At 37.9% G+C, this 26,425-nt stretch overlaps 1 protein-coding gene across 2 annotated transcripts in view; it reads right to left on the bottom strand.

The window, feature by feature from the left end:
* Positions 1–26,425, bottom strand: part of Zdhhc15 (zDHHC palmitoyltransferase 15) — a 110,458-nt gene that overhangs the window by 80,053 nt on the left and 3,980 nt on the right. Inside the window, exon 2 of one of the 2 annotated variants that reach the window (XM_048417934.3) lies at positions 12,415–12,441. The exons of the other annotated variant lie outside the window; for it this stretch is intronic. Coding sequence (XP_048273891.1) covers positions 12,415–12,441 — 27 coding nt within the window. The remainder of the gene's footprint in view (positions 1–12,414; positions 12,442–26,425) is intronic. 2 annotated transcript variants of the gene reach the window in all.

Raw genomic sequence — 26,425 nt, 5'->3', positions numbered from 1 at the left:
AGTTCCAATAGAGAGCATTTGAACGAAGAAATGGGCAGACACCAAGGCAAGACCTCCTCCAACAATCTGAAAAAGAACATGAAAACACCAGATCCCAAAGACCCTACAACAGAAGGATTTGAACACTCTAACCCAGATGAAGAGGGAAAAAAGTGCCATTATGAAAGCAATAGAGTTCCTTAAACAGGATATGAATAACTCCCTTAAGGAACTGGTCGAGAAGTATAACAAAAAGTTTGAAGAAATGAGTATAGAAATGGATGAGAAATATAACAAAAAGTTTGAAGAACTAAGTAAATCCGTGAATGATACCCTGAGAAACCAAGAAAAAACAATCAAACAAGTAAAGGAAACAGTCCAAGAATTGAAAACTGAAATGGAGGCAATGAAGAAAACACAAAACGAGAACCGGCTGGATATGGAAAACCTAGGTAAACGAGCGGAGACTACAGAATCAAGCATAACCAATAGAATGCAAGAGATAGAAGAACGAATCTCAGATTCTGAAGATACCATAGAGAAAATAAATACTCTGGTCAAAGAAAACAGCAAATTCAACAAATTCTCTTCACAAAACATTCAGGAAATCTGGGACACAATAAAAAAACCAAATCTAAGAATAATAGGGATTGAAGAAGGAGAAGAACTGCAGATCAAAGGCCCAGAAAATATATTTAACAAAATTATAGAAGAAAATTTTTCCCAATCTAAAGAACGATATTCCTATGAAGGTTAAAGAAGCATACAGAACGCCGAATAGACTGGATCAAAAAAAAACGTCCCCTCGCCATATAATAATCAAAACACAAAACATCCAGATTAAAGAAAGAATATTAAGAGCTGCAAAGGAAAAAGGTCAAGTGACTTATAAAGGTAAACCTATCAGGCTTACACCAGACTTCTCTATGGAAACCATGAAAGCCAGAAGATCCTGGATAGAGGTACTGCAGAAACTAAGAGACCATGGATGCAAACCCAGACTACTATACCCAGCCAAGCTATCGTTCACTATCAACGGAGAAAACAAATATTCCAGGATAAAAATAAATTTAAACAATTCGTAGCCACAAATCCATCCCTAAAGAAAGTAATAGAAGGAAAATCGCAACCCAAGGAATCCAACATTGCCATCACTGCCTACAATAACCCAGACATCTAGCGACCCTTCACAACCACAACTCAAAGAAGAGAAACACACAAACTCTACTACACACACACACACACACACACACACACACACACACAAATAATAAACGGAATCAACAACCACTGGTCATTAATATCACTTAATATTAATGGACTCAACTCACCTATAAAAAGGCACAGACTTAGAGACTGGATAAGAAAACAGGATCCAACATTCTGCTGTTTACAAGAAACACACCTCAACCACAGAGATAGACATCTACTCAGAGTAAAGGGTTGGGAAAAGGTTTTCTAAGCAAACGGACCTAAGAAACAAGCTGCTGTGGCCATTCTAATATCTAACAAAATTGACTTCAAACTAAAATCAATCAGAAGAAATGGAGATGGACATTTCATACTCTTAACAGGAACAATTAATCAGGAGAAAGTCTCAATCCTGAATATCTACGCCCCTAATATAAAAGCACCCACTTATGTAAAAGAAAAACTTTTAGAACTCAAGGCAGTCATCAAACCACACACACTAATAGTAGGAGACTTCAACACACCTCTCTCACCAATGGACAGATCAATCAAACAGAAACTCAACAGACAAATAAGAGAATTGCTAGAGGTCATGAATCAAATGGACTTAACAGATATCTATAGAACATTCTACCCAAAAAGGAAAGAATATACCTTCTTCTCTGCAGCTCATGGAACCTTCTCGAAAATTGACCACATACTCGGTAACAAAGCAAACTTACACAGATACAAAAAAATATTAGTAATCACCTGTGTCTTGTCGGATCACCACGGAATGAAGTTAGAACTCAATAACAATTCGAACTCCAGAAAGCCTACAAATGTGTGGACGTTGAACAGTCAACTACTGAATCATCCTTGTGTCAAGGAAGAAATAAAGAAAGAAATTAAAGTCTTCCTTGAATTTAATGAAAATAAAGACACAACATACTCAAACCTATGGGACACAATGAAAGCAGTTCTAAGAGGAAAGTTCATAGCGCTAAGTGCCCAATTAAAGAAAACGGAGAAAGCATATATTGGAGACTTAACAGCACACCTAAAAGCTCTGGAAAAAAAGAAGCAGACTCTCCCAGGAGGAGTAGAAGATTGGAAATAATCAAACTGAGGGCTGAAATCAACAAAATAGAAACACAGAAAACAATCTAAAAAATCAACGAAACAGAAAGTTGGTTCTTGGAGAAAATCAACAAGATTGACAAACCCCTAGCCAAACTAATCAAACGGCAGAGAGAGAACACTCAAATTAATAAGATCAGAAATGAAAAGGGGGACATAACAACAGACACAGTGGAAATACAGAGAATCATTAGATCTTACTACGAGAGTTTATATGCCACAAAGTTGGAAAATGTACAAGAAATGGATTGGTTTTTAGATAAATACCATTTACCAAAGTTAAATCAAGAGCAAGTGAACAATCTAAATAGACCTGTTAGTCGCGAAGAATTAGAAGCTGTTATCAAAAACCTCCCCACCAAAAAAAAGCCGAGGTCCAGATGGTTTCAATGCAGAATTCTACCAGAACTTCCAGGAAGAGCTAATACCTATACTCCTTAATGTATTTCACAATATAGAAACAGAAGAATCATTGCCAAACTCTTTTTATGAAGCTACAGTTACCCTGATACCAAAACCACACAAAGACACAACCAAGAAAGAGAATTACAGACCAATCTCACTCATGAACATTGACGCCAAAATACTCAATAAAATACTGGCAAACCGAATCCAAGAATACATTAGAAAAATTATCCATTATGATCAAGTGGGCTTCATCCCAGAGATGCAGGGCTGGTTCAACATACGCAAATCTATCAATGTAATCCATCATATAAATAAATTGAAAGAAAAAAACCATATGATCATTTCATTGGATGCTGAAAAAGCATTTGACAAAATTCAACACTCCTTTATGATAAAGGTGTTGGAGAGACTGGGTATACGAGGATCATACCTAAATATAATAAAAGCAATATATAGTAAGCCGACAGCTAACATCAAATTGAACGGAGAGAAACTCAAAGCCATTCCACTAAAATCAGGAACACGACAAGGCTGTCCACTCTCTCCATACCTCTTCAATATAGTGCTTGAAGTCCTAGCAATAGCAATAAGACAACATAAGGGGATCAAGGGGATTCGAATGGGAAAGGATGAAGTTAAACTTTCGTTATTTGCAGACGATATGATAGTGTACATAAGCGACCCCAAAAACTCTACCAAAGAACTCCTACAGCTGATAAACACCTTTAGTAACGTGGCAGGATACAACATCAACTCCAAACAATCAGTGGCCCTCCTATACACAAAGGATAAAGAAGCAGAGAGGGAAATCAGAGAAACATCACCTTTTACGATAGCCACAAATAGCATAAAATATCTTGGGGTTACTCTAACCAAGGAAGTGAAAGACCTATTTGACAAGAACTTTAAGTCTTTGAAGAAAGAAACTGAGGAGGATACCAGAAAATGGAAAGATCTCCCCTGTTCTTGGATTGGGAGAATCAACATAATAAAAATGGCAATTCTACCAAAAGCAATCTATAGATTCAACGCAATTCCCATCAAAATTCCATCAAACTTCTTCACAGACCTTGAGAGAACAATAATCAAGTTTATATGGAAAAACAAAAAACCCAGGATAGACAAAACAATCTTATACAATAAAGGAACTTCTGGAGGCATTACCATCCCTGACTTCAAACTCTATTACAGAGCAACAGTATTGAAAACAGCTTAGAATTGGCATAACAACAGAGAAGTCGACCTATGGAATCGAATAGAAGACCCGGGTATTAACCCACAAACATATGAACACCTGATATTTGACAAGGGAGCTAAAGGCATACAATGGAAGAAGGTAAGCATCTTTAACAAATGGTGCTGGCATAACTGGATGTCAACCTGTAGAAGAATGAAAATAGATCCATATCTATCACCATGCACAAAACTCAAGTCCAAATGGATTAAAGACCTCAACATTAATCTGACCACTTTGAACCTGATAGAAGAGAAAGTGGGAAGTAGTCTACAAGATATAGGCACAGGAGACCAGTTCCTAAGCAGAACCCCAGGAGCTCAGACAATAAGAGAAGCAATGAATAAATGGGACCCCCTGAAACTGAGAAGCTTCTGTAAAGCAAAGGACACTGTCAGTAAGACAAAAAGGCTACCTTCCGACTGGGAGAAGATCTTCACAAATCCCTCATCAGACAAAGGTCTGATCTCCAAATTATACAAAGAACTCAAGAAACTAGACACTAAAACTCTAACTAACCCAATTAAAAAATGGGGTACTGAACTGAACAGAGAATTCACAACAGATGAACTCCGAATGGCCAAAAGGCACTTAAGGTCATGCTCAACCTCCTTAGCGATCAGGGAAATGCAAATCAAAACAACTTTGAGATATCATCTTACACCTGTCAGAATAGCCAAACTCAAAAACACCAATGATAGCCTATGCTGGAGAGGATGTGGAATGAGGGGAACACTCATCCATTGTTGGTGGGAATGCAAACTGTGCAGCCACTGTGGAAATCAGTGTGGCGGTTTCTCAGGAAACTGGGAGTCAACCTCCCTCAGGACCCAGCAATTCCACTCTTGGGAATATACCCAAGAGATGCCCTATCATACCACAAAAGCATTTGTTCAACTATGTTCATAGCAGCACTATTTGTAATAGCCAGAACCTGGAAACAACCTAGGTGCCCCTCAATAGAAGAATGGTTAATAAAGGTGTGGAACATATACACATTAGAGTTCTACTCAGCGGTAAAAAAACAATGACATCTTGACTTTTGCATGCAAATGGATGGAAATAGAAAACGCTTTACTGAGTGAGGTAAGCCAGACCCAAAAAGAGGAATATGGTATGTATTCACTCATATGTGGATTCTAGCCATAATTAAAGGTCTTTGAGCCTATTATTCGAGATCCTAGAGAAGCTAAATAAGAAGGTGAACCTGTTGAAAATCATGTAGCTATCTGCCTGGAGATTGGAAATAGACAAGAGTCCCAGGTAACCTCGGGTGCATGGGGGCGTGGGTGGGAGGGTTGTTGGAAGGGGAGAGGGTTAGAAAGAAGGGAGTAGGGAAGGAATGGGGAAAGCTAGGTGGACTGGGATGGAGGGAGGGAGGAAGGATGGATATGCGATCAGGGAAGAATATATCTCAACTAAGGGAGTCATTTTAGGGTTTACAGGAGACTTGATTATAAATGGGATCCCAGGTCCAAGGAGAGATCCCCAGACTGTTCTCTAGGCAGAGGAGAAGGTGCCTGAACCGGCCTTGGCCTATAACCATACTGATGAAGATTTTGCTTATCACCATAAATCCTTCATCTGACGATGGATGGCGATACAGATGGAGACCCACATTGGAGCACCGGACTGAGCCCCCCATGGTCCAAATGAGGGGCACAAAAAGGAAGAACATGAAAAAAACGCAGGACCGCGAGGGGTGCGATCACCCACTGATACAAGGGGACTGATCTAATGAGAGTTCACCAAGGCCAGTTGGACTGGGACTGAACGAGCATGTGATCCAACCAGATTTTCTGAATGTGGCCGGATCTCTGAATGTGGCTGGTCCGGAGCCTTTCTGAAAAGCCACTGACAATGACACTGGGACTTGTTTCCTCTGCATATGCTGGATTTTTGGGATCCAGTCTGTTCGGATACTCACCTTCAGGGACCTGGAAGGAGTGGGGAGGAACTTGAACTTCCCACAGGGCTGGAAGCCCTGACTGCTCTTAGGGATGAAGAGGGAGGAGGAGGGGGAGGGGGGAGTGGGAGGGTGTTGGGAGGAGGGGCGGAAATGAAAACTTTCATAATTTAATAAACTTTAAAAAAAAAGAAAAGAAAAAGAGCATACTGTGTGACTCGCTATATCACAATACAGCTTCCATGACAAGATTTTTTTCTTTTAAATTTTATTTTATTTTATTTGGGGGTGGTGTAAGGGCAGAGCACAAATATGAAGGGATGAAGAATATGAATGTGATTGGGGTACATGATGTGAAATCAATAATTTTTTTAAAAAAATATTTGCATGTATTATTAGAGAGAATATAATGCTAAGTAAAAAACTAAGTCACAGAACCATAGGTAACAGGGTTTCCAAAGTATAAGGAAAAACAGCTATAAGAGTACAAATCAAACTAAAGAGCAGCCAGTGCTCTTTAACCACTGAGCCACTTCTACACTTTTTTTTGTCTTCTTAAGAAGAAAACAGCAATTCTTATTGGAGTGAAATATTTCATTTTGGTTTCATTTTCATTTTCCCTAATAGTCACAATGAGCTTTATAAAATGTACCCACTGACCATTTGGCTGTCTTCTTTGGGAAATATGTCTATTTAGATCTATTTCCCATTTTCAAATTGATTCTATTTGGGATTTTGTCTTTCTAAAAATTATTTCTTATATATTACAGCTATCAAGCATTGAGCAGATGCACAGCATGCCTCTTTCAAAAATCATGCATTATTAAAAACTCTACCTGGGCAATGGTGGCACATAACTTTAATGCCAACATTCGGGAGGCAGAGACAGTTTATTGTCATGAGTACAAGCCCAGTCTGGTCTACAGAGTAAGTTCCAGGAAAGCCAAGGCTACACAGAGAAATTCTCTCTTTAAAAACATATCACTGGCTGGGGACATAGTTCAGTGGCAGAGTTCTTTCCTATCATGTCCTGGGTTCAATCCTCAATGCCATAAAGACACAAAGTTTAATGTGTGTGGTGATTTATAAGTGAAGATCCCAACACTTGGGAGGCTGAAGTAGGAGGAGCGTACATTCCAGGGCAGTTTGGGCTATATACCAAGACTCTGCCTTAAATAATTAATTAAAATATTAAACAATAGCTCGGCAGTGGTGGTGCAAGCTTTTAACCCCAGCACTTAGGAGGCAGAGGCCAGCAGGTCTCTGTGAGTTTGAGGCCATCCTGGTCTACAGAGTGAATTCCAGGACAGCCAGGACTACACAGAGAAATCCTGTCTTGAAAAACCAATGATGATGATGATGATGATGATAATGATAATAAGAAAAATAATAATAATAATAATGAAAAGAAAAACAGTACTCAGAAAACTGCTCAAAACAATACTGAGATTTCTCATAAGGTCTTTTCTCTTAGCTCTCTCTTGCAATCCTGGCATATTTTAATGTATCAGCTATAAATTAAGTTTAGCATAACTGTGAAGCTGACACAAAGCAGATATTTCCATGCTCTGGGTTTTCAAGACATTTGATTAAGCCGTTGTATCAGTTTTCTTAGGCTACAATGAGATATTACAGACTAGATGCCTTAAACAATAGAAATTTATTTTCTCACATTTCTGGAGACTAGCCAAGACAAGGTATCAAAGGAGTTGCTTCCTTCTCCGGCCTCTTTCTCTGGCATGTACATAGCCATCTTCTTCCTCTGTCTCAATATGGTCTTCTTCTATACCCATCTGTGTTCAAATTTCCTTCTATTTTGAGGACACCAATCATACCGAATTTGAGCCTACACCAGTGAACTCATTTTAACTTAATTACTCCAAATAAAGTTATATTCTGGAGTATAGGGAGGTAGACACCATCTATCAGTTGGGGGGGAACTCAAGTCCACAATAGCTTTAATATTTATAAAGTACATCCATTTCTGAGAAGGTAAGTAATTATAATCATTTAACTTTAAGGAAGAACCCAGAGAATTTAGAATGTAAACCTTCAAAAATCTAATGAATCTGCAGAGGATGCACTGAACTTTTGTTTACAATGATTAATGGTGTTTTGCAAAGATGAGCAACTGTGAGCAGTGTATTACTCTTAATTATAATTGGACTGAATGATGGATCATTCTTAATGTGCCTGTCATTCTTAAGTTTATCTTTAGCCTTACTTCATTCTTGGTTCTTATTAAATTTCAATTTGTTAGCTTATCTCTGATCTTTGTACTGGTTCGCTTTGTGTGTCAACTTGACAAAAGCTAGAGTCATCAGAGAAGGAGCCTCAGTTGAGGAAATGCCTCGACAAAAACCAGCTGTAGGGCTTTTTCCTCAATTAATGATAAATGGGGGAGTGTCTAGCCCATGGTATGGTACCATCCTGATGTGGGATTCCCCTCTGTATGCTATGAATATGCTTTATTACCACTGGTTAATAAAGAAGCTGCTTAGGCCTGTGGCAGGGCAAAATAGAGCGAGATGGGGAATACTAAACTGAATGCTGGGAGAAAAAAGGCAGAGTCAGGCAGATGCCATGTAGTTTGTGAAGGAGAAAGATGCAAGAATCTTACTGGCAGGCCACAGCCTCGTGGTGATACACAGATTAATAGCAATGGGTTAATTCAAGATGTAAGAGCTAGCAAGGAATACACCTAAGCCATTGGCCAAACAGTGTTGTAATTAATATAGTTTTTCTGTGATTATTCAGATCTGGGTGGCTGGAAAACAAAAGAGCAGTCTCTGCTTACACCATCCCTGGGCTGGTGGTCCTGGGTTCTATAAGAAAGCATTTTGAGCAAGCCAGGGGAAGTAAGCCAGTAAGCAGCTCACCTTCAAGGCCTCTGGATCAACTCCCGCCTCCAGGATCCTGCTCTGTTTGAGTTCCTGTCCTGACTTCCTTCAGTGATGAAGAGTGCTGTGGAAGTGTAAGCCAAATAAACCCCTTCCTCCCCAACTTTCTTTTTGGTCATGGTGTTTCATCTCAGCAATAGAAACCCTAGCTAACACAATCTTCATTTCAGGGTTAGGAAAGGGAAAAAATTGCAATTAAGATCTTCAACATAGTATCATTGTGAGGAAGAGCATCTTTACAATATATTTATAAAAGTAAAATAAATATATTATTATCATACTTTAGTATAAAATAAGATAGGGTGTTATGTCTTTAAATTTTTTTCAGAGTCCTGAAGCACCAAAGTTGATATAGTATCTATCATTGTGATATTTGCTGCAGATGACCTGGATTTTAGCCTCTATTCTTTTTCACAAGAATCAACATGAGTAAGTAAAAATATTTTATTTCTTTGGATCTCAGCTGTTCTACAATGTGAATACATGAACTTTGACCATCTATTCACAAGTGGAATCATGAGGAATTATAGTCCTGGGATATGGCATACTTCTTAGAAGAACCTTCCAGTTTCTTTCCAATGTTAGTACCAGCAAATATCATCATCAGACAGTAATAGTACCTACTACCACTTCTATTTATCATATACCAGGTTCTATGCTAAATTATTTGCTCAGAATATTCATAGAAGGTAAGTGTTATCTTCATTTTACAAAAGAGGAAAGTGAAAACTAGTTTAATTTCTCGATGTCATACACATGGGAAGTGGCAAAGTCAAGTAATCCCAGGAAGGTCTGACACCAAAGTCTTATTTATCTGTTACTGTTACAAGTCTCCTAACTTCTAAAGCACTGTTAAAAGAATTTTGAAATTTGAAATTTACTAGGCACATTATTAGTTTCCTGGGGTTTTAGGAAACTAAACTTGGATGGTTTACTGTGGAGCCTATTTCCACATTGTCAGAAGGTCAGAGAGTTGGAACTTACCTCTATTCCATCAAAGTTATTGTGTTTCTACCTCAAACAAAGGTCCCACCTACATTTAGAGCAGAGAGTTCTGCTCCGGTTATTGTCAACAGGTGTGGCTAATAGCCAGACCTTGTATTTAAGGAATAGAGAAGTAGCTATGCTTTTTACCTCAAACAAAAGTCTAAGGATACAACTAAGTTCCAGCCCCCTTTATGGAGATAACAATGGATTCCACCAGGGAGTGGTTTGCCTACAGAATGTTTTGGTCTAGGGTGTGAGCGTGACTTATTTTTTTCTAGCAACAGAATGTTTAACTATGGAAGTAGGCCAGGACCTTCAATTGGTATGTTCATTCCCTTGTGTTATGTTAATGCAGGTTTTTTTTTGTTCTTACTCCTATATTTTGGGGCCAGGGGTATTTTAAGCAATTGGAAATTAATTCGGGCGAATTCCAATACTCACTGAAATTCCCTCCCGATACTATTCTATGTTTCTCCATTTTATTATTTTCATTCGCATCTTCATATTATTTACTATATTTCTAAATCCCCACACCTCTACCCTGGCAAGAAGTATTTTTGTTTTTGTTGAGTCTGGTCCCCAACAGTTTATAAAACAGAAATGTATTCCCTCAAAGTTCTGGAGTGTACTCTTGCTTAAAACTCCAGTACCAAATGCTTCCCTGCTTTTCCCTAGCTTCTTTTGGTTGCAGATAATCTTTAATGCTACTTCAAGGGCACCATGACCACTCTTCCTCCTCCCAGTGGGTCTTTTATCTATCTACAGATGCAAATTTCCTTTAGAACACAAATTACTGAGGCTCAGACTAATCTGGTATGACTTCATCTTGACATGATTACATACATGACCCCAAATCCTATTACAAATAGGGACATGCCCCAAGGTTTCAGGTGGCCATGAATTTTGCTGGAAGATTATTTAACCCATTATAGGTGCCATAAAGTGGACCAAAAATACAAACCTATTCCAGTATATTTGACTATAGTTTTCTTCAACTGTGGAGACAAAGAGAAGTCATGGAATTTGGAGATTTTCTTTCCATCTGACAGTCATGTTATTTATTTAACTCTGCTTTAAAGATTCAGTGTTATTGGAGACAAGTCACAAATTTACAGAGTTTTTAGGGACCTCAGATAGTCATTAGCTTACTGTGTATAGCAAGTCTTCTTTGTTAGGTGTTAATGTCGCTGTTGTTACTCTTTTACATCAGTATTCCTAACAAGCAGACTAGCTACAGATAATAGTTTACGGTAGAACCTTGAGATGTCAAAGTGCTGCTACTTTTTATAGAAATTAAAGTTCAAAAAAGGTGAGTTACCCAATGAAGGTCAAAGAGCTATCAAATGGCACAGCTAGATCTCCAACTTATACCTTCTGTCTCCTAAATTCCACTATACCCCAGTACAGAATGTAGATGCAAAATCTTATGTCATTGCTTACTGTGTGGATAAATTTAAGAATTGTCAGGGGAAAAGAACTTTGGACTCCTAGAGTCAGAAGAGACAATAAAATTATACTTTTTTGTATTAGCAGGATACAAAGCACAATAAGTTATTATTATTATTATTTGGAATAATAAGAACATTGTTATGTTTTTATGGTAGAATATCACTTAAGTTAACCCCATACAGCTGGTATTGAAAGCTTGTAATGGAAATATTTATAATTATTTAGTATTTATACAAGATGATTTCTGACTGTAAGAATCATTCATAAGAATAAATGGCAACTTAAGACTTGCTCTGTTGCTGTCACAGTAACAGTACATGTTTATTGAGCTTTTAGGATGTGCACTGTTCACCTTTGTTCTAACTGCTTTATATGCAATTAAACTGTCTTTATAACATCTTCACAAATTAGGTAGTATTATTGCTTCTATTATGTATGCAAATAATAGGATGAGGGTAAGATATTTTATTAGGACAAAAAGAACCAATCTGTAAATTCAATCTGGCTCTAGAGCCCACACTTGTAAGGACTATTATCCATTGTCTCCCATTCCTACTGCTCTGTTATCCATGTTAAATGGCCAAAGCAGAATGGTAACACAGCAGATCTTGAATACTGGGAAGGTCAATGAATTCTAACAACAAACTCTCATGAAATGAGAATTAAAAGTGATATTATAAACTACACTATATATACTCTAGATCTTACTGATAAAATAATATAAAACTAATTGTTCATGGAGACTTATGATTCACTTACACATTTTAAATGCAAAGTGCCTCAGTGTTTTTTAAAAATGTATGTAGATCAAGCTAAGATGGTGATGATCAGTTGAGAGGAGCACAAGAATATATAGGAGCTGCAATGGTCAAGGTCTGTGGGATCCTCACTCTATATCTTAAAGAGGGGATGGGTTGGGAAGAAAGGTATCTAGAACAATAACGGCAGAACAAGAGAGAACTTAGGAGTCACTATGGAAGAAAATGTTTACCTGTGTCCATCTCACGATGAGTCTTGATCATTTCTAATTGTTATTTTATAGCCAAAAGGGCCACCGAAAAATATGTTTTGCTCTATTTCTGAGTAAGCTTCCTTAAATAAATCACCCTAAATGTTCTAATAAACCAAGCATATTTTTTGGTAAAGTTGCTCAGTTTATAGACTTTATATAATTCGCTTTTTGAAAAAGATAAGGATACATGATACATTTCTAAACAACACAGTTCACAATATACACTTACCTTTTTCTGCTGGGCTCAAAACAGTAACTGTGGAGAAAAAAGAAAATGGGAGATAGAAGAGAGGACAGGGGAAAGAGAGAGAGAGAGAAATTAGTGAAATTGATGACGAAGCTATTTCACAGTTAACCCACTATGAAAAATATCATTAACCTGAAAGTGCTCTGCTAGGGATATAGGTCAACTGGTAAAATGTGTTCCTAGCTTCCTTCCGCTCCCCAGCACCACATAAAACTGGGAATGGTGTTGTATGCCTGCAAACTCAGAACTTGGTAGGTGGTAGGAGGAGGAGTTGGCTGACAGTAGAGATCATCTGCAGCTACAAAGTGAGTTGAAGGGCGATGTGGAAAGAAAGAAAGGGAAAGAAAATTATTTTAATATATCTAACTTATTGAATCTCATAGCTTACTTGCCTGACCTACTGTGCTGGATAGTTTTATGTCATCTTGACATAAACTAAAGTCATTTGGGAAGAAGGACTCTCAATTGAGAAAATACCTCCATAAGATAGAGCAGTAGACAAGCCTGTAGGGCATTTTCTTAGTTATTGATTGATGGTGGAGTGCCCCGGCCACTGTGGTTGGTTCCATCCTTGGGCTGGTGATCCTACAACTGGGTACTATAAGAAAGCAGACTGAGCAAACCATGATGAGCGAGCCAGTATCACTCCTCCATGGCCTCTGCATCAGCTTCTGCTTACAGCTTCTTGTCCTAATTTCCCACAGTGATGCATGACAAGCTATAAGATAAAATAAACCCTTTCATCCATAAGTTGATTTTTGGTCATGGTACTTTATCACAGCAATGGAAACCATAAGACACCTATCTTATTCATCCTTAGAATATTTAGGTAAGCTACCATTGAGCAAAAGTCATCTAATAAAAAGCCTGTTTACAAGAGAAGGTCAACTAGCTTATGATTCATTGACTATTGTTCTGAAAACAGTAGAGTTGGGACTAGATTCTAGTCTCCAGAGATTTCCCCATATACTACATCCAGCTCCTCCAGTCATCCCTTGCAGGTTTACTGTGAGTTATGTATCACTCCTGTTTAAAATACCATCATACAAATGGGACATATCTGTCTTTATCATCACCATCTGTGTGTACTTGATGCTAAGGCAAGCAGAATTCCAGTCTTAAATCAATTTTTTTTTGGTCAGAACAGTTAAGAGTGAGAGAAATGGGGGATGGAGTCAAAACAGTGAGCAAGAACATATTTTAGATGCTATTTCTTCAGGCCTTTCATTAGTCATACTTTCTCCTTCCCTTTACACACAAGCTTGTGGTTTTAAAATTATTCTTTGAATGAACATTCTAAACGATACATTTGGTCTGTGTTAAAAAATCCGATAACTTCATTTCTTCTTTTCTCTAATATATGGGTTTGTACAGATATGATATAGAATTCTATTCAGCTGAAAAGAAAAATTAAATCATGAAATTTGAAGGCAAATGGAAGGAAATGAAAATAATATACTGAGTGAGGTAACCCAGAAGCAGAGAGACAAATACTGCATGCTCTCTTTTAATTCTTGTTACTAGTTCTGAATCTTCAGATTTGCATATATAACTTGAGTAACAAAAAGTCAAGAAAGTAGAAAAAGACCACTGAGGAATGGAGGAGGAGTACTAGAGAGGTGCAAGAATAAAACGGGGAGGGGCTTGATGCAGTAAGGAAGGGTAATGCAGAGGGAAAGGGAGGAAGGAGAGATAAAGAATACTAAGAATGTTTGAAAAACTCATAAGAAAATACATTATTTTATAAGCTTATTTAAAAATGCATTATACGCTGGGTGGTGGTGGCACATACCTTTAATCCCAGCACTTGGGAGGCAGTATATGTATATATATTTTGAAAAAGAGTTACCCAACATGGGAGTAAGAATGCTCTCCTAAGAGTCACAGAGGATCTAACAAAAATTCCCCCAGGGCCAGGAGATCCCTCAAAACAATATAGGTTATTTCCATTCATTTCCCTTGATTACCTCCCACAACTTGAAGACATGGCCCTATTGCTGAAGACACCATGCACTTTGGTTATAGTCCTGACTTGGAAGTCTCCTCCCTAATGGCTATTTCTCAATGTATCCAAAGGTGCTATGCTAGGGAGAAGTTATTAACAGTCTGACTCAGTTGTCAACCCAAGAACCACAATAACAACTGAACTGACAGGATTTTCCAATAGTGCAAAAGTCACAGTTAGGTCTGAGGACTAACAAACAGCTGTCTAATTGAACTTAAGGTCCATTCAGGAGGAGGTAGCTAATTCCTGTTCCTGTAAGCCCAGTCAAGAACCGGTGATTGCAGAAGTCATAATCCTAAAAAAGAACCTATTACTATCATTTTTCAGAATCAATATAGCTTCAATATTTAGATTTCTACTCAAAGGGAGAATTATCTGTATTCTGTCAATCGTGTATTTTAATAAAACGCTGATTGGCCAGGCAGGAAGTATAGGCGGGTCAACCAGACAGGAAGTAGAGGCGGGGCAATGAGAACAGGAGAAGGCTAGGAAGGAGGAAGCCCATTCCTCCATTCCTGCTCAGACCACAGAGAAGCAAGATGTAACCTGCCTGGCTGGAAAAGGTACTGAGCCACATGGCTAACATAGACAAGAATTATGGGTTACCGTAAGATGTAAGAATTAGTTAATAGAAGACTGAGCTAATGGGCCAATCAGTTTATAACCTAATGTAGACTCTGTGTGATTTTCTTTGTGACTTGCTGGTTGTGGGGTACCGGGAGGGACAGAAACCCCAACAAGCCGGCCTTCATGTTACAAAAGATAAGTGTACCTTTCAACCCTTATCAAAGAAGCATCTTTTATCAGCAGAGAAGGAGTACTACAGAGATCCACACCTGGCCAAAGAGCAGAGAGCAACTGACTGTTAAATGCCCACACCCAACTGGAATATCTACAACACAACCCCTACAACTAAAGTTTAGGGATCATTGTAGAAGGCAGGGGGAAACAAAGACGGTAAGAGTCAGAGGACCAGAACAACTGCAGGGAGAGATTGTCTTCCTGACACGACTGGGGTGCTGCACCCATATACTCTAAATATGGTTTATTTAGACCTTCACAGTTGACCTGGAAATGAGGCTAGAGGACATTTTCACAAGGCTGCACATCTAGATGAAGAGCTGCAGGCAGTCAATAGCTGCTAAAGGAGAGAGAATTAGTGTTCCTCAGAGATGAGTCCCCTGACAACAGATTTCCCAATCCTAAGTGGTCACTCCTAACCATACACACGTACATGAGAGCAACAGCAACACTAACTGGACTCATTATTTGTAGTTGGTTCTTTTTTTGTTTTTGTTTTTTTTTTACACTTTGATCTTTGGGGGCTTGCCACGGAACTCCCAAATAAATACCCAGAGACTCATTCTTACTCATGAATGCCCAGCTTATTTCTAACCAGCTTTTCTTAAATTATCCTGTATACATTTTGCCTCTGGACTTTTACCTTCTATACCTTCTTTACTTCTTATTCCATGGCTAGCTGTGTGGCTATGTGGCTGTCTGGCTGTTCCCTGGTGACCTTTCCTTTTCCCTTTCTCACTCCCTTCGTTTTCTCTCTCTCCCATTTATTCTCTCTGCCTGGCAGTCCCATTTATTTCTCGCTCCTGCTTAGCTATTGGCTGTTCAGCTCTTTATTAGATCAATCAGGTGTTTTAGGCAGACAAAGTAACACAGTTTCACAGAGTTAAACAAATGCAACATAAAAGAATGCAACACATCTTTGCATCATTAAACAAATGTTGCACAACACAAACAAATGTAACACATCTTAAAATAATATTCCACATATTTTTTTGTTTTGCTTTGTTTTTGTGTACACAACAGCAATAATTATCAAAAAGGTCATAAATGATAGGGAGTATGGAAAGGGGACACAGGAAGAGCTGGAGGGGTAGAGAAGAGGTGAAAAAGATGTAAATACAGTGTACTCACATATGAAATTCTCAAAAAGTTAAAATTAAAATAAAACCAATTCATAAAATTGGCATATATTATGACAATACAAATAAAATGTACACAAGGAGTGTTGATTGGTCAATCTAAGACTTCACGATTTTGTACATGCTAAATGGGCTAATTACATCTCTTTTAAATGGAGTAGGGGTGAGAGATGGCTCAGTGGTCAAGAGTACTTTTTGCTTTTGTTTAGTTTTGAGCATTCATGTCACACTGCCGACAGCTGCCTATAACACCCGTTCCAGGAGGAATTGTACACATGTATACATATGTTCATGAGTACATACACACACATATACAAACAGATCCTAAAAATGTGAAAATCTTAAAGAATGAAGTAAGAGGTAAGTTGCCAGGAGACTAATACTAATGGAGATTAATTGTCCTTTGGTACATCAAGTGGAATGCTCTTGTTCTCATTTACTTATCTTTAAGTGAAATTCATAAAGTTGTACTTATTAGTGAGGTACCATGTAATGTTTGGTGCATGTATATGATTTTGTTTAAGTCCAGGTTAACAGATTTATGAATTCTTGGTGCATAATTGCTTTTAAGTTAATTGGAGGCCCCACTTCTCTTTTTTTTGGCCATTTACTACAAGACTATGGGTGAGGAAAGTTCACTTGTTAGTACTGGAATGAGACAATGTATATACAGAAGATGGAGCACAGGCAGCTTTAAGTAACTGCAAGACTATTACCATGTAATGAGATTAGATCACACAATTCACATGCAGAAGTAAGTAGATGGCCAAAACAAAACGAACTCAATAGCATTTTTGTCTGGTTGTTCTCTTGCATGTATGTTTTCCAATTTTGTGTTTTTATGCATTTTGGGGTGTGTGTGTGTGTGTGTGTGTGTGTATGTTGTGCTTTTATTTTCCTTCTTTTTTGTTAATTCTAATTTGTTTGTAGTTTTTTCTGTTTGTTTGCCTGTTTGTTTTCTAAGGATAGAAAGAAAGGGTAAGGGGAGGGATAAAAATGTAGGCAAATTCTGGGAGAAGTTGGAGAAAAGAAAACTGTGACCCAAACACATTTTCAGAAAAACTATTTTTCACTAAAATAGACACTAGCTTCAGAAAATGGAATATGAAAAGGAATAAAAAAAATCTTGTTAATAATTTTATTTGGATAATATGATGAAGTTGAAATGTTTTCCTATATTAGATTAAATAAATTCAAATTAAATATTTAATAAAATATTAATTAAAAATTAATTTCACTTGTGCTTTTTAGCTTTGTTTCCTTCTAAAAATTTAAATATCACGACTATTGTTACGTTTATATTTGGCAGTCACGACATGGAGTTTCTTCCACGCTTTCTCTACCACATTTCTTGATTATCCCACTAAGCCCCACGTTCTCCACTTTTTGAAATTTGTCTTCATGTCCAGTTACAAACAATCAGTAAAAACGGAAGAGAAATGAGAACAAAATGTGTTCGATGCTAACTCCAGTCTTCTCTGTGAACTGAAATGTGAAGAAACAGCAGTTATAAACTTGTCTAACCACATCATTCTAAAACCATGCATGGCAAATTCGCCATTGAATTACCTAACTGTACATTTATCCAAGAGATTCCTGATAAGGATTCATTTTACAAAAGTTTCAGATGACTCTTACAACACTTTCATTTCAATTATGACTAGAATGTTTTAGTCTCTTTCTAAAAACCTCAGTTCTGTGAAAATAAGTGCCATGATCTTTTAAAATACGGTATTTTCCCCTCAAAAGTTTGTTAACTCTCAACTGGAAAATTTTCAAGAAAGGATTTTTCCCTTATATTGATTGGTTCTTTAAAGAATTTCAGGTGTAAAAATACTTTTGAAATCAAGTTCAATGTCAAACGCGCGTCTGAACGTCTTCTCTTCTGCTGCATTTTCAAGTGTTTGTAATCCAGAGCTTACTCCTTCCCTCGGCTGGTGGCCATTGTTCACCTTTCTGCTGCTGCTCCTGCTCCCCATGCTCCTCCTCATCATCATCATTTTCATCGTTGTCATTTTTCATGTGTTGAATTGCGCTATGCTAATGTGCAGCTTTCAACCCGTATTTGACTTCTGCCTTCTGCGTGTGGCTCATATAAACTAATCTCATTATATAGTGAGTCGTGCAGTAAAGCTGCCCGTGCTCCATCTGGAGAACTCACTGTCCTCACTCATCCTTCTGTGTACACACTGTCTCATTCCAGTCCTGACAAGTGATCTTCTCTCATCCATAGACTTTGGTCTTTTCCATGCTTGGTCAAGAGAAGGTCGACCGAACAGACAGCTGGTGGGATGCGGATAATTAAGTGCTACCATGTGTACCCAGAACTGAGAAGGGCGTGCAGACATTCAAAAAATGTGACGCCTGTTCTTAAAAGGTTGCAAAAACTCCAAGCTTTTACTTCTAGGTGGACTTTGGAAATTGAAAAACAGGAAGAGATAGCATAGGTATAGTTGTAAACAACCTAGTTAATGATGATGAAAGGAAATTCCAACACAAAGCCAATCTGCAAAGACTGAGGACATTATACGTTTACACATATATTTTACTCCAAGCATCCATGAACTATGTAGAGGGTACAAAGTCCTTGTGAACACAAATAAGCACTAGGAAAACCAGGAAACATAAACCACAGGCTTATCTCTTCAAAGGAAGTAGATGTTTGTCTGTGTTCCACATGGAATGCTGGGGAAGGATGTAGTTTATGAGCTGCTAATCTTTTGCTATCTGTCAGGCCAGGCTTCACCGAGTACCCCAGACTATTATGTGTGTTCCTCCCAGATTTTCTCCCTAGTCTTTGAGCATTGTTTCTCAGTCCACTATCTGTAGGGCCAGACCACACCTGTATCCCGAAGACTATTATCCCGAAGACTCTTCCTCTCTTAGACCTTGAGCATTGCTTCTCAGTCCATAAAACCCATCCTTCTGGGAGACATCACTTGCGCTTTACAACAGCCTAGGTAACCTCTATGCTATCCCAGGGTCAGGCCACTCCTGACTCCCACGGCCATTGCATTTACCTCACTCATTCTCTCTAGACTCTTACCTTGAGCATTGTTTCTGAGTTAACAGAACCTATCTTTATGGAAGAAGCCATATGCACTTTGAAATGAGTTTCAATGTTATCAAGTCTTAAACTTTGTTGTGCACACAGGATTCAGTCAGTTATCATCAGGAAATATACTTAAACATGGCTAAAATAAACTGCCTAGTGTCTGACTTTAGAAGTTTGAACCATTACCAGTTAACTAAGTCACAATGAACCAGATTTCCATGTTGGCTGTAAGCTTTTGTAGGAACCCCTACACCACGAGCTGAACACTATTTAAGGAACAGAGAACTGGAAAGACCATGGCTGGCAAAGAATATAGTCTTGAAACTATAGGTTAGTGTGATGATTTGAATGTACCCAGTAGTTCCAGGCATTTGAATATCTAGTCCCCAAGTTGGTGGTGTTGTTTGGAGATGTGACCTTGTTGCAGGAAGAATGGCACTGGGAGTGTGTTTTGAGAGTTAAATGACTTGTGCCATTTCCAGCTCCTTGTTCTACTTCCTTCTTGTGGATCAAACTGTGGACTCTTGGTATTCTGCTCCTGTCACCATGCCTGCTGCTTGCTGCCATGTTGCCCACCACTAGTGACTCTTATACCTATGGTACCATAAGCCCAAATTAACCTTTCCTTCTAAGTTGCCTTGGTCATGGTGTTTTTCACAGTAATAGAAAGGTGAAAATACAGTTAGTAAAGTCATTAACGAGCAAGCAACTCAACAGGAAATAACAGATTCCATAGAAGGAGAAGAATCTGATTTGCAGAGGTGTCATCAACAGATAAATGGAAATCAAATAGCTATAAAGAAAATAAAAACAAATATTCATAGGAAATGGATGAACTGGAGTTGAAACAAGCCAACTTAGAAAGACAAATGTTGCTTATTTTCTCTTACATGCAGAATATAGATTTGAGCTCCTATATACCTATACATGTGGAAGCTGGGCATCGTGGCACACTCCTTTTATCCCAGCTTTTAGGAGGCTGAGGTAGTGAGTTGGAGACCAGCCTGGTATGTATAGTGAGTTCTAGGACAGCCACAGCTACATAATAATATCCTGTCCTAAGAAAACAAGAACAACAACATATATATGGGGGATAAAGTAGAATGAGAGAAGATGGTGAAGCCTAAAGAGAGCAAACAGTAGGATGTAAGAAGGTATATATGTGACATGAAAGCAAGAGAAGCGACTATTTTGTGGGTAAGTGACCAAATAAGAGTAAAAGATTGATAACAGGGGAGGGTGGTCAAGGAACAAATACAGCATAATGACATACTTGGGAAAATGTCACAATGAAACCAAATTCTTTGAGTGCTAACTAGAAACTTTAATAAAATAATATATATCTATAAAGGATGCAAACATCTAGAATAAGAAGAGATTAAAATAATAATATAGTCTTCTAACAAAGAAAAGCACAGAATAAAGCAGATTTACCACCAAATTCTGCCAGATCTTTAAAGATGAACTATTAACTATTAACAATGATGCTCAAACTATTCCATAAAATAGAAAAATGAGAAACACGACCATTCTCAACCTCATGTGAAGCCAGTATTACCTTAGTAACAAAACTAGATGTGTTCTCTGTCTCTCCCCTCTCCCCCTCTCTCCCACACCCACTCTCACCCTGTACACACTAAATTTACATAATGAACAAATAACACAAAAATTCTTAATAGAATAAAGGGATGATGCAACATATGCAAGTTAATAAGAGTAATACAGAGCATAAACACACTCAGGGACCGAAATAACATAATCATATCAATAGATGAAAAGGCCTTTCACAAATTCAATGTGCCTTCATGATAGCCCCCGGAAAAACTATGCATAGAAGGACTATGCCTCAGTATAATAGAGGCTATATACAACAAACCCATAGCCAATGTGTTACTAAATGTGGGAAAATCGGAAAGCGTTTCTTTTAAAATGAGAAAAGTACCCATTTTCTCCACTCTTAGTTAACATTGTGCTTGAATTCTTAGACAGAACAATAGGCAAGAACAAGAATAAAAGAGATACAAATAAGAAAAAAAGCAAATTATCTCAGCTTGAAACTGCATGAAACTATACTTAGACCTTAAAAACTCCACTAGAAAACTCATACATATGATATTTTCAGCAAAGTAACAGGACCTAAAGTCAACATATACAGACTGTAGCTTTTCTCTCTCTCTCTCTCTCTCTCTCTCTCTCTCTCTCTCTCTCTCTCTCTCTGTGTGTGTGTGTGTGTGTGTGTGTGTGTGTGTGTGTTTGTGTGTGTGTGTGTGTGTGTGTGTGTGTGTGTGAGAGAGAGAGAGAGAGAGAGAGAGAGAGAGAGAGAATGTTATGTGTGTATTCATGCATGTGTGTGAAGGACAGTGGTCAACCTCAGGTGTTGTTACTATCCACCTTGCTTTTTTGGTTTTGTTTTTGAGGCAGGATCTTCTCATTGCCCTTGGGCTCACTAAGCGGGCTGGAATAGTTGGCAGTCAGCCCCCAAGGACCTGCCCGTCACTGTGTCCACAGCAGTGAACATAGATGTGCGTCACTCTGCTCGGATTTCTTCATGTGGGTTATGGTGGTTGAACTTTTTCAAGCTTATGCAACAAGCACTTTACCAACAGAGATACCTCTCCAGTCCATCAGCAGCTTTTCTATAATGAAATTAGCCTGGTAAGAACAAAATCAGGAAAATGACTCCATTCACAACAGCTTCAAAAATGTAAGTACGGAGGAAAACACTAACCATATGAAAAGAGTGCTTCAGCCAGGCATCACGGTGGTGCATGCCTTTAATCCCCATGCCTTTAAAGATCAGTCAGATACAGATCTCTGAGTTCAAGGCCAAACTCAAAAACTCTAAATAATGCAATCAACAAATGAGCCAGAAAATTTAACACAGTTTTCAAAACAATAAATACAAAAAATGATCAATAAATATTTTTAAAAGTGTCCAAATATTTTAATCTCCACAGAAATGTAAACTAAAACCACTTTGTGATTCCATCTGACTCCTGGCATAATGGTTATTACCAAGGAAGGAAATACCAACAAATGCTTGCAAGGATTCTGGGGAAAAAAAACTGCATACATCACTGGTTGGATGTAAACCAGTGCAGCCACTATGGAAACCAGTACAGACATTCTTCAAAAGAGTAGAAATAGGAAAGAAGGCTATCACTAAAATGGAATGTCTGGACCTAGATTCCTCAGGTCCAGACATGAATAAAATTTGTGTTCTCTGTTAATCTCTTTCTTGTGGTTTTCAGGAAAGCAAAAGGAAGCAGAGCCTATGGGTTTTGGCAACAGTTCTGGTAGGCTTCAGTCAGGAAAGAGCCTCAGAAGTTCAGGTGACACAGGCTTTCTTGGTATCCAGGAAAGACCACTTTAGAGAAAGTGACTGAAGAAGCTAGCATGCAGAGTCAACACCATGGCTAAGATCCTGAGGAAATCCTGCCACCTGTCATGACAACACGAGCTTCCTGTACTACATCTCAGGAGTGGTTTTGCTCTTTTGTCTGTCTGTCTATTTGTTTGTGCCTCTGGAAGAGTGATTATTTTGCCAAAGTAGACCAAGGTTTGACATTTTGGACATCTGTCTCTTTAGATGTGAGTTTAATCAGTTTTCTCTCTTTCTGCGACAGTACTACCTTTTGGTCCCACCTGGGTCACTTAGCACCGGTTGATGTGAGTAAACGACCTCCACTGTCTAAGGCATGAATAGCCATTCTCTTAGTTTGGGGTGATTACTGTCATGGGGTAAAGATTCAGAGGGCCCAAATCCCCAGGAAACTGAGTTTCCATTTCCATTTGAGTCAGTGTTTAGGAGTGTTCTATAGTAATTTGTGTAAGCATGGGAAATACTAAGCCTAGCTGTCTAGTTCTTTTATGAACCAAAGAAAATCTGAATTAATCTATCTATCCTTGTGTGTCATTTCAGACATCTGTGCTTTTGAACCTATCTTACTGCACACTAAAAATGCTATTCTTAGCACATCTCACTAACAATGAAAGAATGTTGCTTTCAGAGAAACTGTTGGAACTTGAAATCACCATATTAAGTGAATTAAGTTCGAATCAGAAAGAAGCACATTTCTTTCATATATAGTATCTACATTTAACAGTATGTCTAGCTATTTATGCTTATATATGATATGGAAATCAAAGGGAGTATTTATGGAAAGGGGGTCACATGGGGAAACAAAGGTGGTAGTGGGAGAAGAAGATACCCTAAGTTTTCTCTCATATGTAGAATCTAGTTATATATGCATATAGATTATATATGTATACTAGTATGGACAATGCATGAAAACAGACTACTTGGAGGAGATGAAAGGGACCAACAGGAGAGGGAGAAGAAGGGGGAATAAGGAAAGGTAATGGGAAACTGAATATGAACAAAGTACAAAGATGTGTGTATCTGAAATGTCACACTGAAATGCATTACTTTGTATAGGAACTAAAAATCAATGATAAAAAGCCTGAAAAATAGAACTAACATATGACTCAACATTACCACTCTTGAGCATATAGGTAGAAGAATCTGTGTTGGCATAGTATGCAGATACTTGTACATTCATGCTTACTGCAGCAGTTTTCCTAATAGCCCAAATATGGAATTAGCCTACATGCTTATGAAGAGATGAGAAGATAAATGTGATAAAGACACATACATACATACACAAAATGAAGTTTTGTCCAGCTATAAAAATTAATGAAATCTTGTAATTTGTATAATTTGTAAGAAATCCATCAGAATTGGAGATCATCGTCATGTTAGGCAAAATAAGCCAGACTCAGAAAGAAAATTAGCTCACTTTTCCTTCTTTGACAACTCTAGAATTAAAAAACAAGATATCTACATAAGAGTAAAAATCTACATTTAAGCAGAAAGGAAGCACATGAGGAAAGAAGAGATTAGAAAGAAGGAACAGGGAGTGATAGGAGGGGAAGTAAATCTCTCTCTCTCTCTCTCTCTCTCTCTCTCACACACACACACACACACACACACACACACACACACACGACACAAAAGCAGAAGAGGGACTTTTGGGGGGAGAGGAAGAGGACAAACAACATGGACAAGCAACATAGGTGACTATGCACAAGGTTCAATTATATACATATATGAAGATTTTAGATTGAAACTCATTTTGTATGTTAAGACATTTTAAAGAAAGAAAATGAAAAAATGAAGACACATATTTTAAAAGATGGGAAAAATGAATAGTTAATTTTATTTTTAATATTTCCTTTATTTTTTGAGATTATATCATTTCCTTCTTCCCTTTCCTTCCTCCAAATATGCCCTATCCCTTGTTCTCATTCATTGTGTCCTTTTTCATTAATTGTAGTTACAAGCAAATGTATGTGTATATTCCTAAATACATAAGCACAACCTGCTCAGTCTTTATAGATATTTTTCAAAGAAGATATAAAAATGGTCAAGTGACTAAAATATTCTCAATATATTTACTTATTTAGGAAATGCAAATCAAACCACAAAAGATGCTGTGTTACCTTATACCAAGGTAGTGATTTTTTAATGGAAAAATATTGGTGATAATGCCGATAAACTGAAACACTTTCTCTTCATTGTTAGTAGAAATGTAAAATGTTTTAATCACACTGAAAAACAGCTTAGAGGTTCCTCAAAAATTACCATACAGTTCAATCATTCCCATCCTTCTCTCTGGTATATATTTTTAAAAACTGGAATACACATACACATATGTGTATAAAATCATTTCCATACAACTGTTCATAGTAGCCTTGTTCAGAAGACGGGGAAAAAAAGGTGAAAACATCCCAAAAGTCTTTGAACAGATGTACAGACACACTCTGGTAAAGACAGAGAGTAGAATATTACTAATCTATTAAAGGAATAGTTTACTGTTAGATGCTGCAATGTAGGTAGATTTTGAAAACATAATGCTAATGGAAAAAAAAACCAGATACAACTGGACACAGATACATACACACAGACATACACAGACACACACACACACACACACACACACACACACACACATGGGGTGGGGGAGAGAGAGAGAGAGAGAGAGAGAGAGAGAGAGAGAGAGAGAGACTGAGAGAGAGAGAGATTATAGGACAGGCAAAGAGAGCTCAAATATAGATGAGTGGTTGTGACAGAGATTGGAGGTGAAGGGAACAGGGAGTTACTTCTCTTTAACTTCTTCCAAATACATCCCCATTGTTCCTAATTTAATATCCTTTTATTAAATAATCCACTGACTCGAATTTGTGCTACCCATACACTCAGGGGTGTGGTGAAGCCACCCATTGTATTGGTGAACCATATACCACACCCTCAGACAAAACTGAGCATTAAGTACTGAGCAAGTATTTGTGATATGAATTAACAACCATACTAGTGAGATGCATATGAAAACAGTTGAGGTTGAAAGAGATTGGGTGACCTGTCCTAGGTCTTCTGGCTTGTGAAAGCAGAATTAAAAGTAGAAGGAATCAAAAAATTATAGCTCAACTTATATATCTATAACACAATTCCTGCACCTAAGGCTCAGAAATTATTATAAAAGAGGGAATGGAAAGACTGGAAGCACCAGAGAACAGGAAGTCTGATATGAGATTATGTGTCCTAGAAACGTCAGAGAGGTTACATCCATGCATTCTTATCAACAAGACTGCCTAAACAAGATCAGAATGAGGATGACAACAGTAGACATGCTACCATGGAAGGGGAAACCTCAGGAGGCCTCAACAAAGAACTCCAGGCAACTAAGGAGAGCAGGAGATATGGTCTTCCCAGGGAAGAGCACATAAATTGGTTATGCAATACAAAATGGTCAGGTCTGAAAACATACAACTACATGATACAGATGGATCAGGTTGTACCTATGTATTTACGTGTGTGTGTGCATGCATGTGTGTGTATGTATGTATGCATGTATGTATGTGTATTACAACAATTTGGTGCGGGAGAATTGTCTGTATTCTGTCAAGCATGTTTTTAAATAAACGCTGATTGGC

This window comes from Myodes glareolus, chromosome X (assembly GCF_982192425.1).
Source record: "Myodes glareolus chromosome X, mMyoGla1.1, whole genome shotgun sequence".
Taxonomy (NCBI): Eukaryota; Metazoa; Chordata; class Mammalia; order Rodentia; family Cricetidae; genus Myodes; species Myodes glareolus.
This window is presented reverse-complemented; position numbering and strand designations above follow the sequence as displayed.